The sequence below is a fragment of the Nerophis lumbriciformis genome, linkage group LG01 (assembly GCF_033978685.3).
Source record: "Nerophis lumbriciformis linkage group LG01, RoL_Nlum_v2.1, whole genome shotgun sequence".
NCBI lineage: Eukaryota > Metazoa > Chordata > Actinopteri > Syngnathiformes > Syngnathidae > Nerophis > Nerophis lumbriciformis.
Window position 1 is genome coordinate 52,224,623 of NC_084548.2, and position 18,522 is coordinate 52,243,144.

Consider the following 18,522-nt stretch of genomic DNA (forward strand, 5'->3'; position numbering starts at 1 on the left):
ATGACAAACACAATGAGGTTTTGAGTACTGACCTATGTTTGGAGGTGGCGTGGCATAGGCGTTGCATAGGTCCTCTCTGCAACAGTAGACGTGGAAGCGTTCAAAGGAAGTGAAGCACTGCTCTCTGTAGTTATGATTCGAGAAGCAGCCTTTCTCCTCGTGGCCGTGCACCCACATGTAGAAGCAGACGTCCCCTCGGCATGTGTCGTTCACACAAGTGCCTTTGTCATTCTCGCACGTACACAGCCGCTTACCATCACCCTCTGACTCTGCAAAGGATGAACATGTGCTGTAAATGGCTGCGCTATTATCCCTTGTATGCTTATTAATATTTTCTAAAGAAGAGTGCTCCAACAGACTTTTCTTAACTCTTTACACAATGGTTTGCTTGAATATACACTAAAATAGGACAATTTACAATTACAATATCAACATGGTACAAAAAAGGGACATTATTTGCACTTTTTGCCCACTAGGAGGCAGAGGAATGGTATACAATATGAGCACTATGAAGTGTTTGTGGATAACGCCTCACATCTAGAGTGTTGTGGATTAGAATCTGTGTGAGTTTGGTTCTCTGTGTATGGAGTTTGATGGCCTTCTCTGTTCTCTCCTTTATCTCTGGGTACTTTATTTCCTCCCACAGTCCAAAAATAGGCATGGTAGGTTGAAGGTTCAATGAAGACTAACATATTGCCTTTGGTGTGACTGGTTGTCTGTCTCTATCATTATTAGCATCACCACCAGTATGCACCAGCATCCACCTGACTTTAAATATGATATACTGTGTAAATTAGAGAAAGCGGATACTAGGCCCTTTTTCCACCGCAGGAACTTTTACAGGAACTTTCCCATTTACCCGGGTAAATAAAGTTCCCCTTGTGTTTCCACCAAATACTAGCCGGGTAGATTTAGTTCTTCGGGAACCTTTCAGAGTTCCTGCCATCTAGGTGTGACTTTTGGAAGTTTCCCATTACCTTTTCGGGGGACAGGTGTGCTGTCAAACGTTGACTGGTTGAACACAGTTGTTGGGCGTTCCTAAAGCTTCTTTTTCGAACACAGCACCTCCATTTACAGAATGCTAGGCGACTTGTTTATTTCTTGTTTCTTGTGTATTTCTATTACAACATACTTGACAACTGAGAGAAAGAAGAACAAAATGAACTTTTGACTTGCAGGAAACTTTTGTTGGGCATCTTTGTGGTGAAGAATGCTGATCAGTGAAACTATCTTGCAGTGTTTTTACTCAGTCACAGTCTTTAAACTATATGCAGTTTATTATTGTTTATTATTTTTATAAACTTATTTTAGATACTAGAAACTACGAGAAGTGGACAAACTCTTTTAAACGTATTTACGGTGGAGTATGAAGCCGGATTCAAAGCAACGACCTCAGCTGCTTACTACTCTGAGACTTTGTTGGATCAATGTGAAATAAAGGAGGCAGTACACGAGTGGAACAAAGGTAAATAACAGCAAATAGTAACTATTTACTTTATTACATGTTGTAAAAGTAGTCAGTGACACTCCATTTGTGTAGTTTTTAGCCTCAACCCGAGGGAACACAATGCTAATGCTAGCAAGCTAACAATAAAGCAAATGTGTTCATGTTGTCGGCGTAAGATAAACACTGACATTTATTCTTTATATGTTGTTATTTACATCTGAAATTGACAAAAAGTAATCGCCTGTCCTACATGAATTTACTGAGACAACGACTTAATGGCTGTTGTACATTGCAGACAAAATCCTGACTTATTATGAACATTGATTGATTGATTGAGACTTTTATTAGTAGGTTGCACAGTGCAGTACATATTCCGTACAATTGACCACTAAATGGTAACACCTGAATACGTTTTTCAACTTGTTTAAGTCGGGGTCCACTTAAATTGATTCATGATACAGATATATACTATCATATATCATCATAATACAGTCATCACACAAGATAATCATCAGGGTGTATACATTGAATTATTTACATTATTTACAATTTGGGGTGGGGGGGGGGGGGGGGTGGGGGGGGGGTAGGTTTGGTTGTTATCATCAGTCATCAACAATTGAGAATAGAGAAATGGATATTGAAACAGTGTAGGTCTGACTTGATAGGATATGTACAGCAAGTAGTGGACATAGAGAGAGAGAGAGATCAGAAGGCATAAGAAAAGTATCTACATTTGATTGTTTACATTTGATTATTAACAATCCGGGGAGGGTGTTAGTTTAGGGTTGAAGTTGCCTGGAGGTGTACTTTTATTGCGGTTTTGAAGGAGGATAGAGATGCCCTTTCTTTTATACCTGTTGGGAGCGCATTCCACATTGATGTGGCATAGAAAGAGAATGTGTTAATACCTTGGTTAGATCGGAATCTGGGTTTAACGTGGTTAGTTTAGCTCCCCCTGGTGTTGTGGTTATGGCGGTCATTTACGTTAAGGAAGTAGTTTGACATGTACTTCGGTATCAGGGAGGTGTAGCGGATTTTATAGACTAGGCTCAGTGGAAGTTGTTTTACTCCGTCCTCCACCCTGAGCCAGCCCGCTTTGGAGAAGTGGGTAGGAGTGAGGTGTGATCTGGGGTGGAGGTCTAGAAGTAATCTGACTAGCTTGTTCTGGGATGTTTGGAGTTTAGATTTGAGGGTTTTGGAGGTGCTAGGGCACCAGGAGGTGCATGCGTAATCGAAAAAGGGTTGAACGAGAGTTCCCGCTAGATTCCTCATGGTGCTTTTGTTGACCAGAGAGGAGATTCTATAGAGAAATCTCGTTCGTAGGTTGACCTTTTTGACTACCTTGGTTGCCATTTTATCACAGGAAAGATTAGCCTCTAGAATGGAACCTAGGTAGGTGACCTCATCCTTTCTGGTGATAACAATGTCACCCACTTTTATAGTGAACAATTCGGTACACTTTATTTTTTAAATCATATTGTTTTGTATATTATTGCTTTGTATTTTATTTACTTACTTTTTAGTGAAATAACTCTGACCTAATATTGTCTCTTTATTTACATGGTATCAATGTATAAATATACTAAACCACTCCTCCACACGTCATCAGCCTGATTTGTATAAACTACCCTGAACTATGAAATGTGGTGGAAACACAAACCCCACACGTATACAGGGATCTAAAGTTCAGGGAAGTAGAGGTTCAAAGAATCAGAACTTTTGGTGGAAAAAGGCCTAATGAGATGGAAGGCCTTTGGCAAAATGTCGATACAGTTCGCATAGCTTATCATTCACTCACCTGCGTGGCAAGCAGAGGCCAACAGCAACAGTCCAACGAGTACCGCTGTTAAGCAAGCAGAGCCTGCCATCTCTGTGGAACACACACATAATAATTTAGTACTATTAGCAATAGAAAGCAATCATTTTCTAACATTTCAACAGTTGCATGATATATACTAACAACAACAACAACAACAACAACAAAAAGTCTGGTGAGGGAGCTATTCTGTAGAAAAACAACAAGTCGGTGGGCCCAGCTGGTCTGCCTATGTTCTAATTGCTATGGATGGAAAAAGGGGGGTTTGGAGTGGGGAGGCTAGAATAGCACTCCAGAGTGTTTGCATAAGTGTGCTGAGACTGCGTGTGCTACCCAGGCTCCAAGCTTGTCGACTCCTCAGCTGCCCTGCTTGCAGAGTACGTAAATATTGATGGCAATGCTTCCTGCCATTGAGTGACCCCACCCGGCTGGCCGGCGAGACTCTGGTTGCTCATTGTTCATGACTGCGCAGTCAGGGGCCACGCAAGCAGCAGAGCTCTCATACAGTGCAAAAGCATGCTGTAGTCTGGTAGGGGAGGGGGGAGGTTACAACTTAGTATGGAAACCAAAGAGCTTTAATAGAATGTGTTGATATATACTATAATCTAAAAAAAATAAGTGCTAAAGAAATGTCTGTTCTTGCTCGAGGGGTTCCTTCATAGTTACTTTAATGCAGCTGTAGTAATACTGCTTTTGTTGACCAACAAGGTAAAAATACATACAGTTAAAACTCAATATTGTTAATACCTTGATCAATTGTTTTTCTTAAAGATTTGGTGAATATGTATCTGACCAGATCTGACCAATCTAAATCTATGAGCATGAACCGATAAAGCCTGCTTGGCGGAGAGGCGAACGTCTTCTGACACAAACCGAACAATCTAGGTGTGTGATTGCCCTGAGAATTCAATGAACTGGATGAAGAAGAACATCCGTAGACATTTAGTATTTTAAATTAAATTTGATTGATTTAACGGGGCCCTATTATACAAAACCAACGTTTCTTACCTATTGGTACCTGTTTTTGTGTATTTGGAATCTGCATAAGTTATGTGGTATTTATAAAACAATCTTGCATTCCTTCCAACTTTCTCCACATGAGCCGGTCGGAATTTATTCCATTTGTGACGTGGGCAGATATCGCCTATATGGTAAAGTTTAACCCAAAGAGCTTTGTGCCAGTCTGCCATTATAGTCCGACACTGTAATCAATAACCTCCTTTTTCTTTAACCTCTTGTTGTGGGTCTTGTACATGCACACAGAGGTGGGTAGTAACGCGCTACATTTACTCCGTTACATCTACTTGAGTAACTTTTGGGATAAATTGTACTTCTAAGAGTAGTTTTAATGCAACATACTTTTACTTTTACTTAAGTATATTTATAGAGAAGGAACGCTACTTTTACTCCGCTACTTTTATCTACATTCAGCTCGCTACTCGCTACTAATTTTTATCGATCTGTTAATGCACGCTTTGTTTGTTTTGGTCTGTCAGACAGACCTTCAAAGTGCCTGCCTTACTGGTGACGTTTCAGTTCGTTCCACCAATCAGATGCAGTCACTGGTGACGTTGGACCAATCAAACAGAGCCAGGTGGTCACATGACCTGACTTAAACAAGTTGAAAAACTTATTGGGGTGTTACCATTTAGTGGTCAATTGTACGGAATATGTACCGTACTGTGCAATCTAATAATAAAAGTTCAAATCAATCAATCAAAAGTGTGAAGGAAAAAAGATACTTGTTTTATTTCAACCGTACCGTCAAAAGCCTCAAAACTGACCGCACATGAGGACGTTCTTGTCTTCACAATAAAAGTGCCGCGCCATCGCGCCTGCGCTTTCAAAACAAGAGTCTCCGAAAGCCAGCGTAAACAAGCTAGCAAGCTACGGAGTTTGACACCAATATATTTCTTGTAAAGTGTATAAAAACGAATATGGAAGCTGGACAAATAGGATGCCAAAAACCCACCACTTTCATGTGGTATTAGACAGAAAGGAGGAACTTTTCTTCTCCTGCATTTGAAAACGTGGACGTTATCATCACGACTGTCTGATTACAATCAACGCAAGTCATCAGAATCAGGTAATACACCAACTTATATTCTAGTCTTCATTAAAGAAAGGAATCTATATGTTAAACATGCATGTATATTCATTAAAACACCTTTAACATGTAAACAAAAACAGCAAAATAAATACTTATAAATTATATACTGTATATATCAATGTATATGTATGTATGTATGTATATATATATATATATATGATATGAGTGTGTATGTTACTCATCAGTTACTCAGTACTTGAGTAGTTTTTTCACAACATACTTTTTACTTTTACTCAAGTAAATATTTGGGTGACTACTCCTTACTTTTACTTGAGTAATAAATCTCTAAAGTAACAGTACTCTTACTTGAGTACAATTTCTGGCTACTCTACCCACCTCTGCATGCACATGCATCCGCAGCTGTTGCCATTTCTAATGCAAAGTAGCGTATAATTGGAGGCATGTAAAAACAAACGCCTACAAAACTGCGCATCCTGAAGAGAGGGTCAGAAAGTGGATTGAAGATGAACTGTAAAACGTAATCTATGCTAACATAACATATTACATATTATTTAGACCACATGTAAGTGTTTTGAAAGTAAAAAAAAAAAAGAAAAAAGACCCATTTAATACATTTTATAAATATATTTTATGCATCTTCCTTAAGTCTTTTGTCACTTGTTCTGTCAGTTTAGCCAAACTATAATTTAATGTAAACTGCAATGGCAACAACCTCTGTATTCATTAGTACTCCACGCAATAGTGCTGTGTGATTGTGGTGTTTTTTTGCTTGTGTCCGTGTTTTATATAATTTCTAAAGTAGGCTAAACTTTTTGTTGGACCTTTTCTGTTTTCTTTTAACAGTATGCATGGACCATAGTGTAGTACCAGAGAGTTGGAAACAGCTATTTGCACTGGTGATTGGTGGAAGGAATAGTATTTGTACATGTCCTAACTGTGCTGAACTGCTGCCATCATTTTTACATTCTATTTGGACTACGTGATCAGAATCTATTTTATTTTCATCTATTCCATTCTATTTATGATCTATTTATATTAACCTATGTTATTTTTAAAAACTACTCTATTTATAAAATATTCTAAATTTATATTTCAATTATTATGTACATGCAATCATTCTTGCGGTATTAATGGGCAAAATCTGGGAGTATGGGTACACAATTTTGTACCATCCTTGTGTGTCTCATGTGTGCTGGTATAACAATAATGTTCTTTGAATCCTTATTTACGTTTGTATTAGGACTGTGCAATATCTACACACTGCAACTGAAAATTACAATAACATTGAGAATATGTTAACATATAAAGTAGATTTGACTGATAAAAAATCACTACAATTCAAAATGGGCCTAGAGTATGAACAATCATTTAAGTCTAAGAATTTAAATATGTAGCAACATACAGTATATGTTAATTTTGATGCTAGATAGTACTAACACAACATAAAAGCTTCACAGGCTGGTACATAATACATTTTATCGACTGGGCAAATTGGTATAGTGAAGGCAAATTATTATCAAGTTAGATGTACCAACGTATGTATTGCCATATTAGTGCTTTCTTAACTTATTTTAATACACACAATTTTCCTGCAGATATTTACTTCTAAAAAGCATTTTCCCAGATTTTTATTTGGACAATTACCAAGGAAAACACGAGTATGAATGATGAGCTTGTGGCTGTGACTTATTCCAGGGCAGTTGAGAAGATGATAGGAGAAGATGAAATGGATGTTGCCTCAACAGAGCAACAGGTGACCAAATTACTGCAATGAAAGGAGGTGGATGAAAATGTCAACAACCTTGATACAGTACATGCATTCCACTGTATTCAGGAAATTGAAACACTTCACCTATCATCATTAAATTTACCAACAAAAATACAAAACAGCATTGCTGAAGCAGAGAAGTAAACTGGAAGGAACAGACGTCTAAGTGCGGCAAAGGCACAACACATAAAGTAGTAGTCTGATGGGATAAAGTCATCTACATTAGACAACAGTGCTACATCAAAAGGGATTGTTGAAAGAGAAGATCTGGAATTGAAAACGTTTCAAATGACAACAGCAAAAATAAATACAATTACATATAATACAACAATGAATTTCTCATCTTACCACCAGAAGCATATCCAGGATGCCTATTTCAACAATATCAAACATTACGTTTTATTCATTTGTCAGCAATAATAAGTTATTGCTTAACATATACAGTGGTGCCTCAACTTGATAGTGCCATAACTTAAGAGTGTTTGGAATTAAAAGCTGTCTTTCGACTAATTGTTATGCTTTAAGTTGCAAGCAAAAATTTGAGTTTCAAGCATCCCCACCATTAGTTGGCATAGTGAAACCCTTACTATTGGACCAAAACATCCGGTGTTACTCGCCAGCATTAGCTTATAGCTAGAGATCGACATAACATTGTTTTTCCAACCACTTGAAGAAAAACAGTGATTGGAAAGGAGACTGCTGAGACTAAGAAGCAGTTGATATCCATTGAAATAAAGAAAGAAATCAATCAATCAAAGTTTACTAATAAAGCCCTTAATCACAAATGTCTCAAAGGGCTGCACAAACCACAACGACATCAGATCCCACATCTGGACAAAAAAAACTAAACCCTATGAAAACAATGACAAACCTTGGAAGGGACCGCAGATGTGGGGACCCCCTGGATGACGGGTGCAATGGATGCCAAGTGGATACGGTTAATAAAATAAATAATCAAAAACATTATAGAGCATGTAGCAGACTTGGCAAAGCAGTTTGAGTGTAGCACTTGCTAGTTTGCACCGTACAGAAGCAGAAAGAGTCAATAACGCTAGCTAGGTAAAATAAATGAAGTAAAATAAAGTTCAAATATATAAATGGCGGATATTTATCCATGAAAATATGGACAAGCTGCTGATGGTGTGTTTAACGGAGAAGCAGCTCGAAGGAGAAACCATGTAAGCATATTTTCCAAGGTAAATGCTATACATTTTATTGCATTACTTCATAAAACAGTTGTTTGTTGTACATTCAATTGTATTGTTTATCATACAATATTTTCTAAAGTTATTTTTTCTTTTTAAAAAGCATGGTAAATGGTTAAACTGTGCTATTTCTTTGGGAGGCCAAGCCCAAAAAAATTAATTGTATTAATTTCTATGGGGAACATTGACTTGACATACAATAATACTACTGTTTTCTGTTTTTATTTATGCATTATATAATAAAAGAGACAAATCAAATAAACCACGACAATGCACATGTAAAAGAGCATAAGGTAAATATATTATGGCACAGGTTTAGTTTCCTTAGGTGTATTTCTCACCTAAAGGTTGGTATGTGCATAACTTCCTGCATATCATGTTATCATGCAGTACATCTTTTCCTAATCAGTGGCAGTGGAGTAAACACACATCAGTGCAAAACAATGTATGGCTTTTTTACGCTTACATTAATTAGATATTTCCATAACGTACAAACTACAGGAAGTCATCACATTTTTTTCTTGTGCACATGCCAGACAAGCAAGTGGTAATCCTCATGCACTCCATGTTTGGGTACAATCAATTGTAAAATCCCTGCTAGATACCATTTCCACCTTACACAAAAATCTGATGAATACCAAACAAACTATCTTTAGACTTCCCCCGCCTCCAAATCCGGCCTTCAGCACTGTACTCTGAAACCACAAGCCATATTATACCAACCATCAGAAAGCACTTCCTGCATTGTGCAGCCTACAAGTCAGTGCTGGCAAACTCTAGCATAAACACAACTCCACCCACTCTGTTCCTCACTTGAGATTCTCAGATGGGTTTCATTTATCTGGCTGTCATTTTATCGTTTGCGGGTCCTTACATAGCAGAGAGCCCTAATCATGTCCTCCCATCGTAAGCCGAATTGACATTAGACTCCAGCACACTTCCTCTGGAAGCCCTCAACTGTTTGTCTCTGTTCGGTTCAACGCTACATCCCTGTGACCCAGGGGGAAAAGAACCATTGTCATCTCTTCCTCCCATCGACAGCTTAAACTCAGGGAGGCAGATCTCTCATTCCATCTGGATGACTGTGTGGTTAGACTGGATGGTGGGGGCATGTATCAGCACAACAGCCTCTGCAGAGCCCCTGGACTGGGCCTCATCCTTGTAAAGCAGGGATATTCAACTGGCAACCTGGGGCCCAAATCCACCATGGGAATGACACCGTGCCGGCCCCCGCGTTCAGTTCAAAACTTGGGAGACAAACATTTTAGCAGAAAATTCCTAAAAACACTAGAATGCTCCCGGAACTTGGACCACTGAAAGCACATTGGCAGATCCTGGCATTAACATTTAACCTTGCTAGCAAACACAGAACACTGGGGTTCAAAAGTGTGATTTACATAGCTGACTCGTTCCTCAAGGCTTTCCTTTAAGTCCTCCCCCTTTTGGCAGATACATTTTTTTTTTCATAATGGGATTTAACTAAGGTGTTGGTATAGCTTGTTTACTTCAGATGCAGTTGCTAGTCAACTTATTCAGTTATACATGTGGTGTTTTTCAAGGGTCCATCTTGGATCCTCTCTTTTTCATCATTTGGGCTAAAATGTGTGAGAGACTCACATTTTCGGAGAAGGTCGTTAAAAACAACAGAGCGCTCCTGTAACTCTGAGACAATATACCAAAATCAAACGTCTATAGTGGAGGACGCTGGTACTCCAGAACAGTGTTTTTCAACCACTGGGATACAGTTTGGTGTGCCGTGGGAGATTATGTAATTTCACCTATTTGGGTTATAAATATTTTTTGCAAGCCAGTAATTATTATCCGCAAATAATGTGTTGTTGTTGAGTGTCGGTGCTGTCTAGAGCTTGGCAGAGTAACCACGTTATTCTCTTCCATATCAGTAGGTGGCAGCAGGTAGCTAATTGCTTTGTGGATGTCGGGAACATGGTTTGTCATGATCACAATATGAAGATGACAGCGGGAGGCAGTGTGCAGGTAAAAAGGTATCTAATGCTTAAACCAAAAATAAACAAAAGGTGAGTGCCCCTAAAAAAAGACATCGAAGCTTAGGGAAGGCTTTGCAGAACGAAACCAAAACTAAACTGGCTACAAAGTAAACAAAAACAGAATGCTGTATGACAGCAAAGACTTACAGCGTGTGGAGCAGAGATGGCGTCCACAAAGTACATCCGTACATGACATGAAAATCAACAATGTCCACACAAAGAAGGATAGCAACAACTGAAATAGTCTTGATTGCTAAAACAAAGCAGGTGCGGGGAACAGCGCTCAAAGGAAGACATGAAACTGCAACAGGAAAATACCAACAAAACAGGAAAAGCCACCAAAATATGAGAGCAAGACAATACCTATAACACTACACACGGGAAAACACCAAAAAACTCAAAATAAGTCACGGCGTGATGTGTCAGGTCGTGACAGTACTTTGAGACAAGTATAGTGATGCATGGTCGGTTATGGTTTAAATTCATAACGAACGACTGTTTATTGTTAATATCAAGTTTCATTTTTTTATGATTTCTACTGGTGCTGTGCCTTCGGATTTTTTCAATGAAAAAAATGTGCCTTGGCTCAAAAAAGGTTGAAAAACACTGCTCCAGAACATACAAAATATGACTAATAATGAAGAGAGAAGTCCGGACCCCCCAAAAGGTTTAGTTGAATATCCCTGTTTAAAAGTAAAATAAAAAACTTTACCATAAAACAACCACATAATTTAGTGATCGATAAGCTTCTTTCACCATTCTTATAGTGATCTGTGTTTGTGCATTTGTGCTGAGTGTTTATTTTGCGTACAACCTTTAAGTCAGTAGTAATCCAGTGGTTGGGACTGTCTGCAAGTTACAGCCTCACCAAAAAAGCTGTGTCTTCATCTGGCAGACAAAGCAAGGCTTGGCAGGCTTCACGGCTCAGTTACTGTCTGTGTGCTCTCACATGCATGAATGCTTTGTGGAAAGAAAGGGACGATCTCAACTTTATTGTACTTGTCTGATGTGGATACTGTTGGTTGGATTTTATCCTAGGAATGTGCTCCTTTTGTGGTTGCAGCTGCATCAAACTGAGTGAGGGGTATTTCTAATATTGTGATAGACTTATTTAGCTTGGCAAGAGTGTCAAAACATCCGTCGGTATGATGCTGTGAAGTCTTACACTAGGGCTGCAGCCTGCAGCTATCGATCATTTTGGTAATCTGGTGATTAGTTTGTTTGATTAATCAAGTAATCGAATAAAACACACTTTATTGCCTCAATGCGTATTTTAGGGAAAATTGTTGACATAAACAACATTTTTTAACAATAAAAAACCTTAATTCTGTTTTTCTATTAAATGTACATTACACATTTAAATTGCACTTTTAACACGGTTGCATTCATAATAACAATTGAAAAAACTCAGCGCTGTTTGCAACATCCACACACCACCGCTATCATGTGCGCTCTATTACAGCAGCTGTGCAGAAACTATGTTCCCATATTTAAAGTTATCAAAGCAACAGAACCAATATCAAAGCTTTTTTCCTAATCAAAATAATCAATTAATCGTTGCAGCCCTACCATACACCACCTCAAACTACAACCACATTTTCAAGTAAACAGCTCTATGACAAATTCAAATTGATTCCTACTTCGCGGAAATTTACCTAGGCTATTAACAACCACAAATATATATATATATATATATATATATATATATCCATCCATCCATCTTCTTCCGCTTATCCGAGGTCGCGTCGCGGGGGCAGCAGCTTAAGCAGGGAAGCCCAGACTTCCCTCTCCCCAGCCACTTCGTCCAGCCCCTCCCGGGGGACCCCGAGGCGTTCCCAGGCCAGCCGGGAGACATAGTCTTCCCAACGTGTCCTGGGTCTTCCTCGTGGCCTCCTACCAGTCGGACGTGCCCTAAACACCTCCCTAGGGAGGCGCTCGGGTGGCATCCTGACCAGATGCCCGAACCACCTCATCTGGCTCCTCTCGATGTGGAGGAGCAGCGGCTTTACTTTGAGCTCCCCCCGGATGACAGAGCTTCTCACCCTATCTCTAAGGGAGAGCCCCGCCACCCGGCGGAGGAAACTCATTTCGGCCGCTTGTACCCGTGATCTTGTCCTTTCAGTCATAACCCAAAGCTCATGACCATAGGTGAGGATGGGAACGTAGATCGACCGGTAAATTGAGAGCTTTGCCTTCCGGCTCAGCTCCTTCTTCACCACAACGGATCGATACAGCGTCCGCATTACTGAAGACGCCGCACCGATCCGCCTGTCGATCTCACGATCCACTCTTCCCTCACTCGTGAACAAGACTCCGAGGTACTTGAACTCCTCCACTTGGGGCAAGATCTCCTCCCCAACCCGGAGATGGCACTCCACCCTTTTCCGGGCGAGAACCATGGACTCGGACTTGGAGGTGCTGATTCTCATCCCAGTCGCTTCACACTCAGCTGCGAACCGATCCAGTGAGAGCTGAAGATCCTGGCCAGATGAAGCCATCAGGACCACATCATCTGCAAAAAGCAGAGACCTAATCCTGCAGTCCTAATCCATCAGTGTTTCCCACACATTCATTTATTTGTGGCGGCCCGCCACGAAAGAATTACGTCCGCCACAAATGGATTTTTCGGCTTTTGACTTGCTCAACCGCTCATAAAAGCAATGGGACTCTGTCTGTGAATGTACCTTGTAGTTACAACTCCGGTGCAGTAGGTGGCGGTAGCCTACTATGCATTGTAACTCCGCCAATAGCACTTAATTCACATGGTGGGCCAGAAGAAGAAGAAGAAGAAGAAGACGGCGGAGTAAAAGAACGGACCGACCGGATCAAAATACGAGGGTAATATAGGTTGTAGGTAGATAAGTTATAGCTGCATCGCTCGCGGCTCGTCATATATTTAACGTTAATCCGCGATTTCACCGAGCGTTTCACTGACGGTGCTTCATTAACACCGCCGCTGTTGTCACGTCACGTGTTACAATACCGACGAGCTAACGTGTCCAGGTTATAACCCTGTTGTCAATAAACACACGTGGAGACGGTGCTTCAGATACTGCATTAATAATTAAGCTAAATTGTCCACTGTCCACTGCAGCATGTGAATACAATGAAAAGAATAAAATCTGAGCCAACCAGCTGTTAAAATGTTGTCCAGGTTAATGTTTTGGCCATTAAAGGCCCTTCATTTCAAGATTTCAACTGTGATCGGGCTTTAAACAGGTGGCTGACCTGTTCAGATGGGTGTAACTCAGGGGTGCTCACACTTTTTCTGCAGGCGAGCTACTTTTCAATTGATCCAGTCGTGGGGATCTACCTGATTCATATACCGGTATATAATTTATATTTACTTATTTATGAAATATATGTTTTTGTTAACAAGTTAATGGTGTTTAATGATAATGCAAGCATGTTTAACACATATAGTTAATATTGTTAATACATTAAAGGTGTTTAATGATAATACAAGTATGTTTAATAAATATAGTTAATATTGTTAACAAGTTAAAGGTGTTTAATGATAATGCAAGCATGTTTAACACATATAGTTAATATTGTTAATAAATTAAAGGTGTTTAATGATAATACAAGTATGTTTAATACATATAGTTAATATTGTTAACAAGTTAAAGGTGTTTAAAGATAATACAAGCATGTTTAACACATATTGTTAATAAATTAAAGGTGTTTAATGATAACACAAGTATGTTTAATACATATAGTTAATATTGTTAACAAGTTAAAGGTGTTTAATGACAATACAAGCATGTTTAACACATATAGTTAATATTGTTAACAAGTTAAAGGTGTTTAAAGATAATACAAGCATGTTTAACACATATAGATTCCTTTCTTTCATGAAGACAGGAATATAAGTTGGTGTATTACCTGATTCTGATGACTTCCATTGATTGGAATCAGACAGTGGTGCTGATAACGTCCGCATTTTCGAATGGAGGAGAAAAAAAGTCCTCCTTTCTGTCCAATACCACATGAAAGTGGTTGGTTTTTGGCATCTTATTAATCCAGCTTCTGTACTCCTTTGTATACACTTTACAAGAAATACATTGTCGGCAAACTCTGTAGCTTGCTAGCTTGTGCACGCCAGCTTTCTGAGACTCTTATTTTGTTAGCGCAACTGTGCAGTCGGTCTTTGGAGTTTTGACGACAGGTACGGCGCCAGAGTCTGTTGAAATAAAGTGTTTCTCGCCTTCCTGTCGGTAATTTTAATGAGCTAAATATGTACATAAAGTGTTGTATTTATATTCCAACTCCGCGTTCTTCTTGGTCATCGCCGCTACCGCCGTCACCCCCCACCCCCCGACCACACCACCACAAATAGATGCCTGTCCTGTGGGAAACACTGTATATACACACATATATATATATATATATATATATATATATATATATATATATATATATATATATATATATATATATATATACAGAGCCGCCTTAACCTAAGTGGGAGGGGCCTTGGGGCCCCCTACACCTCAACAACCCCTCCATTTTTAAAATAAGTTTATTCATGGGTGCATGCCCATCTATGCAAGTGAAATAGAGGCCAGACAGCTTTAAGAAAAGTGCTGGCCACCCGCAAGTTTGCTTGTGCTTTTAGCTTGGTTGTCAGCACGCTCGCCTCTTACAACGGTGACAGTAGGAAAAAACAACGCAGCGGAGAGAGATAATACACAACTGCTACGAGAGGCAGAGCTGTCTATGATTGACAGCTATGGACACCAATCCTTGCATTACGCCCAAAAAATTGGGGGCCCCCTTAACTTCTGCTGCCCAGGTAAGCCCGTACATTAAGGTGGCCCTGTACACACACACACACACACACACACACACACACACACACACACACACACACATATATATATATATATATATATATATATATATATATATATATATATATATATATATATATATATATATATATATATATAGATATGTATAGTGGAGGTTTCTGTGGTTAATCTGTTATACAGTGCTCAATACCAGGGTAGAGCGGAATATACGTTAGGTCGGGAAAAAACACAGAGGCTATATCATCCCAACAAGCCTGTTTTGCAGGTTTCCCTGTGTGTAGGGAAACAGGCTTGTTCAGGCTTGTAGGGATGATATAGCCTCTGTATTTTTTCCCTGACCTAACATATACTGTATATATATATATATATATATATATATATATATACATACATATATATATGTGTGTATATATATATATATATATATATATATATATATATATATATATATATATACACATATATACATATATATATATATATATACATACATAAATATATCCATCCATTTTCTACCGCAATATATATATATTAAAAAAGTTAAAGTACCAATGATAGTCACACGCACACACTAGGTGTGGCGAAATGATTCTCTGCATTTGACCCATGTATGTACTGTATGGATGTATGTATATATATATATATATATATATATATATATGTATATATATATATATATATATATATGTATATATATATATATATATATATATATATATATATATATATATATATATATATATATATATATATATATATATATATATATATATATATATATATATATATATAGGCTATTGCAATGCATACTTTCAAGCAAATTACTTGTCTTTTATAAAACTAGCAATGACATAATGTCTGATCTGATGGTTGAAATTTAGACTACAGTTTTAGATGTTTTATGCAATCCTGTTTTACAAGAGCTACAGAAATGTAAGCTATGTAAAACAATCATATAGTGAGCAATAGTAAAACTAAACAGAACTGGTGGTATGTCACTTCGCTTTTGTTTACATGTGACTGTAAGTAAAATTGCACAATACTCCCATGTACACTGGAGTAGTTCTGACATATATTATGACGGCACCATCACTCTTTTGTTGGACAATGTTGATGTTACGTTAATGATATTTGCAATAAGTATGTGGAATATGTGCATAATTTTAGCGCCACTCCTTAAATGTGAGCCACTGTGTACACTTTGTACATTAGTAATATGTTCATCTCCATCTCAGGTTGTTGACACCTGCTCGTTCGCTGCAAACACGTGTGATTCATGGCTTTACGCCTCACAAACCCATTAATCAGCCGTTAACAGTTAACAGTTAACAATTACCTGTTATCAGCACTCCTTTTAACGTGATGCGTGTGAACACGGCACGTATCCCATGTCCACTTCAAGTGTCTCTCCGGTGCCTGTTTAAAACACCAACGTCTCCGATCCTTTAACTTCTTTTTCTTCAAGAAAAGGCTGAAGTGGAGAGCCAAATAGAGCTCACATACTTCCACGGCGTATCTGTCAAAAAGTTGTCCACTAGAAGCTGGTGTTGTGAAAAAGGTGAAAACTACTCGAAGGAGCAGCGATAGTTGATGTCATCGCGGTCAAGATCTACGATGATAATAACGACCCCGGTGCCAGACTTCTTCCGACCCGAGGGAAGTTCTCAAGCAACTTCTATGAAAAGCGAGGCTTTTGTTGATGTCTTTGACCGTGATCAAAAGGCAAGATTACATTTTTTTTTTACAAAGTGTATAGTTTTGTCCCACCCCTCATTGTCCCGCTCAGCCTCAACTCAGCTCTGCCTGGAATGTTCTCATAGCGGTTTTCCTGTTGCTAAACCTCTCATTTTCCCTTTCCCCTGTGGACTGAAGTCTGCACTGCACACTGGCAGGAATGTGCTTCAAAGACCCCTCAATGATACAATAATAAGTAGGGGGTTTACACCAGTGACATGTGGTGAACTATACACCAGGTGAGGCATAGATACTTTTGGAGTTTTTTTCCCCAATGTTTTTTTTTAACTTAAATTCATATGTGCAGCTCTAGGTTGCACATTAGAATAACAGGAAAAAGAAGGGAGTTATTCGCTTTCATAAAAACGTTATCATAATGATATTATGATATGATAAATGGGTCCAAAAAGTATTTGATAAAGTTGTTATTAAATACTCTTTGGTCCCATTTGCTTTTAACAAAATAAATCAAGTATTGTGAGTGTATCTTACCTTTCTGTATTTGTATCTGAAGCAGCAATTGCTATCCTCCATGAAAAGGTACTTTGTATGACCACATTCATTTTGTCTAAAAGTCCAGTTTAGAGAAGTATCTAATCTTGGATACAGTATATAATCCTCCATACTGGCAGACACATTAATTTAATTTAATTTTATTCCAAGCATCCATCCATCCATTTTCTTCCGCTTAGCCGATGTTGGGTCACGGGGGCAGCAGCCTAAGCAGAGAAGCCCAGACTTCCTTCTCCCCAGCCACTTCGTCCAGCTCCTCTCGGAGGATTCCAAGGCGTTCCCAGGCCAGCCGGGAGACATAGTCTTCCCAACGTGTCCTGGGTCTTCCCCGTGGCCTCCTGCCGGTCGGACATACCCTAAGCACCTCCCTAGGAAGGCGTTCGGGTGGCATCCTGACCAGATGCCCGAACCACCTCATCTGGCTCCTCTCGATGTGGAGGAGCAGCGGCTTTACTTCGAGCTCCTCCTGGATGGCAGCTCACCCTATCTCTAAGGGAGAGCCCTGCCACCCGGCGGAGGAAACTCATTTCGGCCGCTTGTACCCGTGATATTGTCCTTTCGGTCATAACCCAAAGCTCTTGACCATAGGTGAGGATGGGAACGTAGATCGACCGGTAAATTGAGAGCTTTGCCTTCCGGCTCAGCTCTTTCTTCACCACAACGGATCAAGACAGCGTCCGCATTACTGAAGACGCCGCACCGATCCTTCTGTCGATCTCACGATATACTCTTCCCTCACTTGTGAACAAGACTCCGAGGTACTTGAACTCCTCCACATGGGGCAAGATCTCCTTCCCCCAACTCTGCCGTGTTATTTTCATCAGGAAACATGGAATTTCCGAGACCATGATAATTAAAAATATACAGGAACCACACCAAAATAACATAAAAAAGCATAAACCAAAAGAGAAATATTAAAACGTATTTTATTTTATTACTTCGTTTTTGAACATCTCATGGTTAAGCCACCTGGTGGCAAGGTGAGGCACTGCCTCACTTGCCTCCCCTGACAGCACGTCACTGGTTTACACCCTTTATTTATGGATTTTTGTATCTCTTTTCTTAACACACTATCTTGTGGTCTAGATAATACAGTACACCTGGAAAGTATTCACAGCGCTTCACTTTTTCTACATTTGGTTATACTA

General features: G+C 39.2%; 1 protein-coding gene across 1 annotated transcript in view; it reads right to left on the reverse strand.

Annotated features, from left to right (window-relative positions):
• Window positions 1-16,919, reverse strand: part of acvrl1 (activin A receptor like type 1) — a 28,343-nt gene extending 11,424 nt beyond the window's left edge. The window contains exons 1-3 of the mRNA XM_061986188.2: window positions 16,464-16,919; window positions 3,246-3,317; window positions 33-269 (exon numbers count right to left, since the gene is read on the reverse strand). Coding sequence (XP_061842172.1) covers window positions 33-269; window positions 3,246-3,315 — 307 coding nt within the window. The 5' untranslated portion in view covers window positions 3,316-3,317; window positions 16,464-16,919. The remainder of the gene's footprint in view (window positions 1-32; window positions 270-3,245; window positions 3,318-16,463) is intronic.
• Window positions 16,920-18,522: the final 1,603 nt, after the last annotated feature.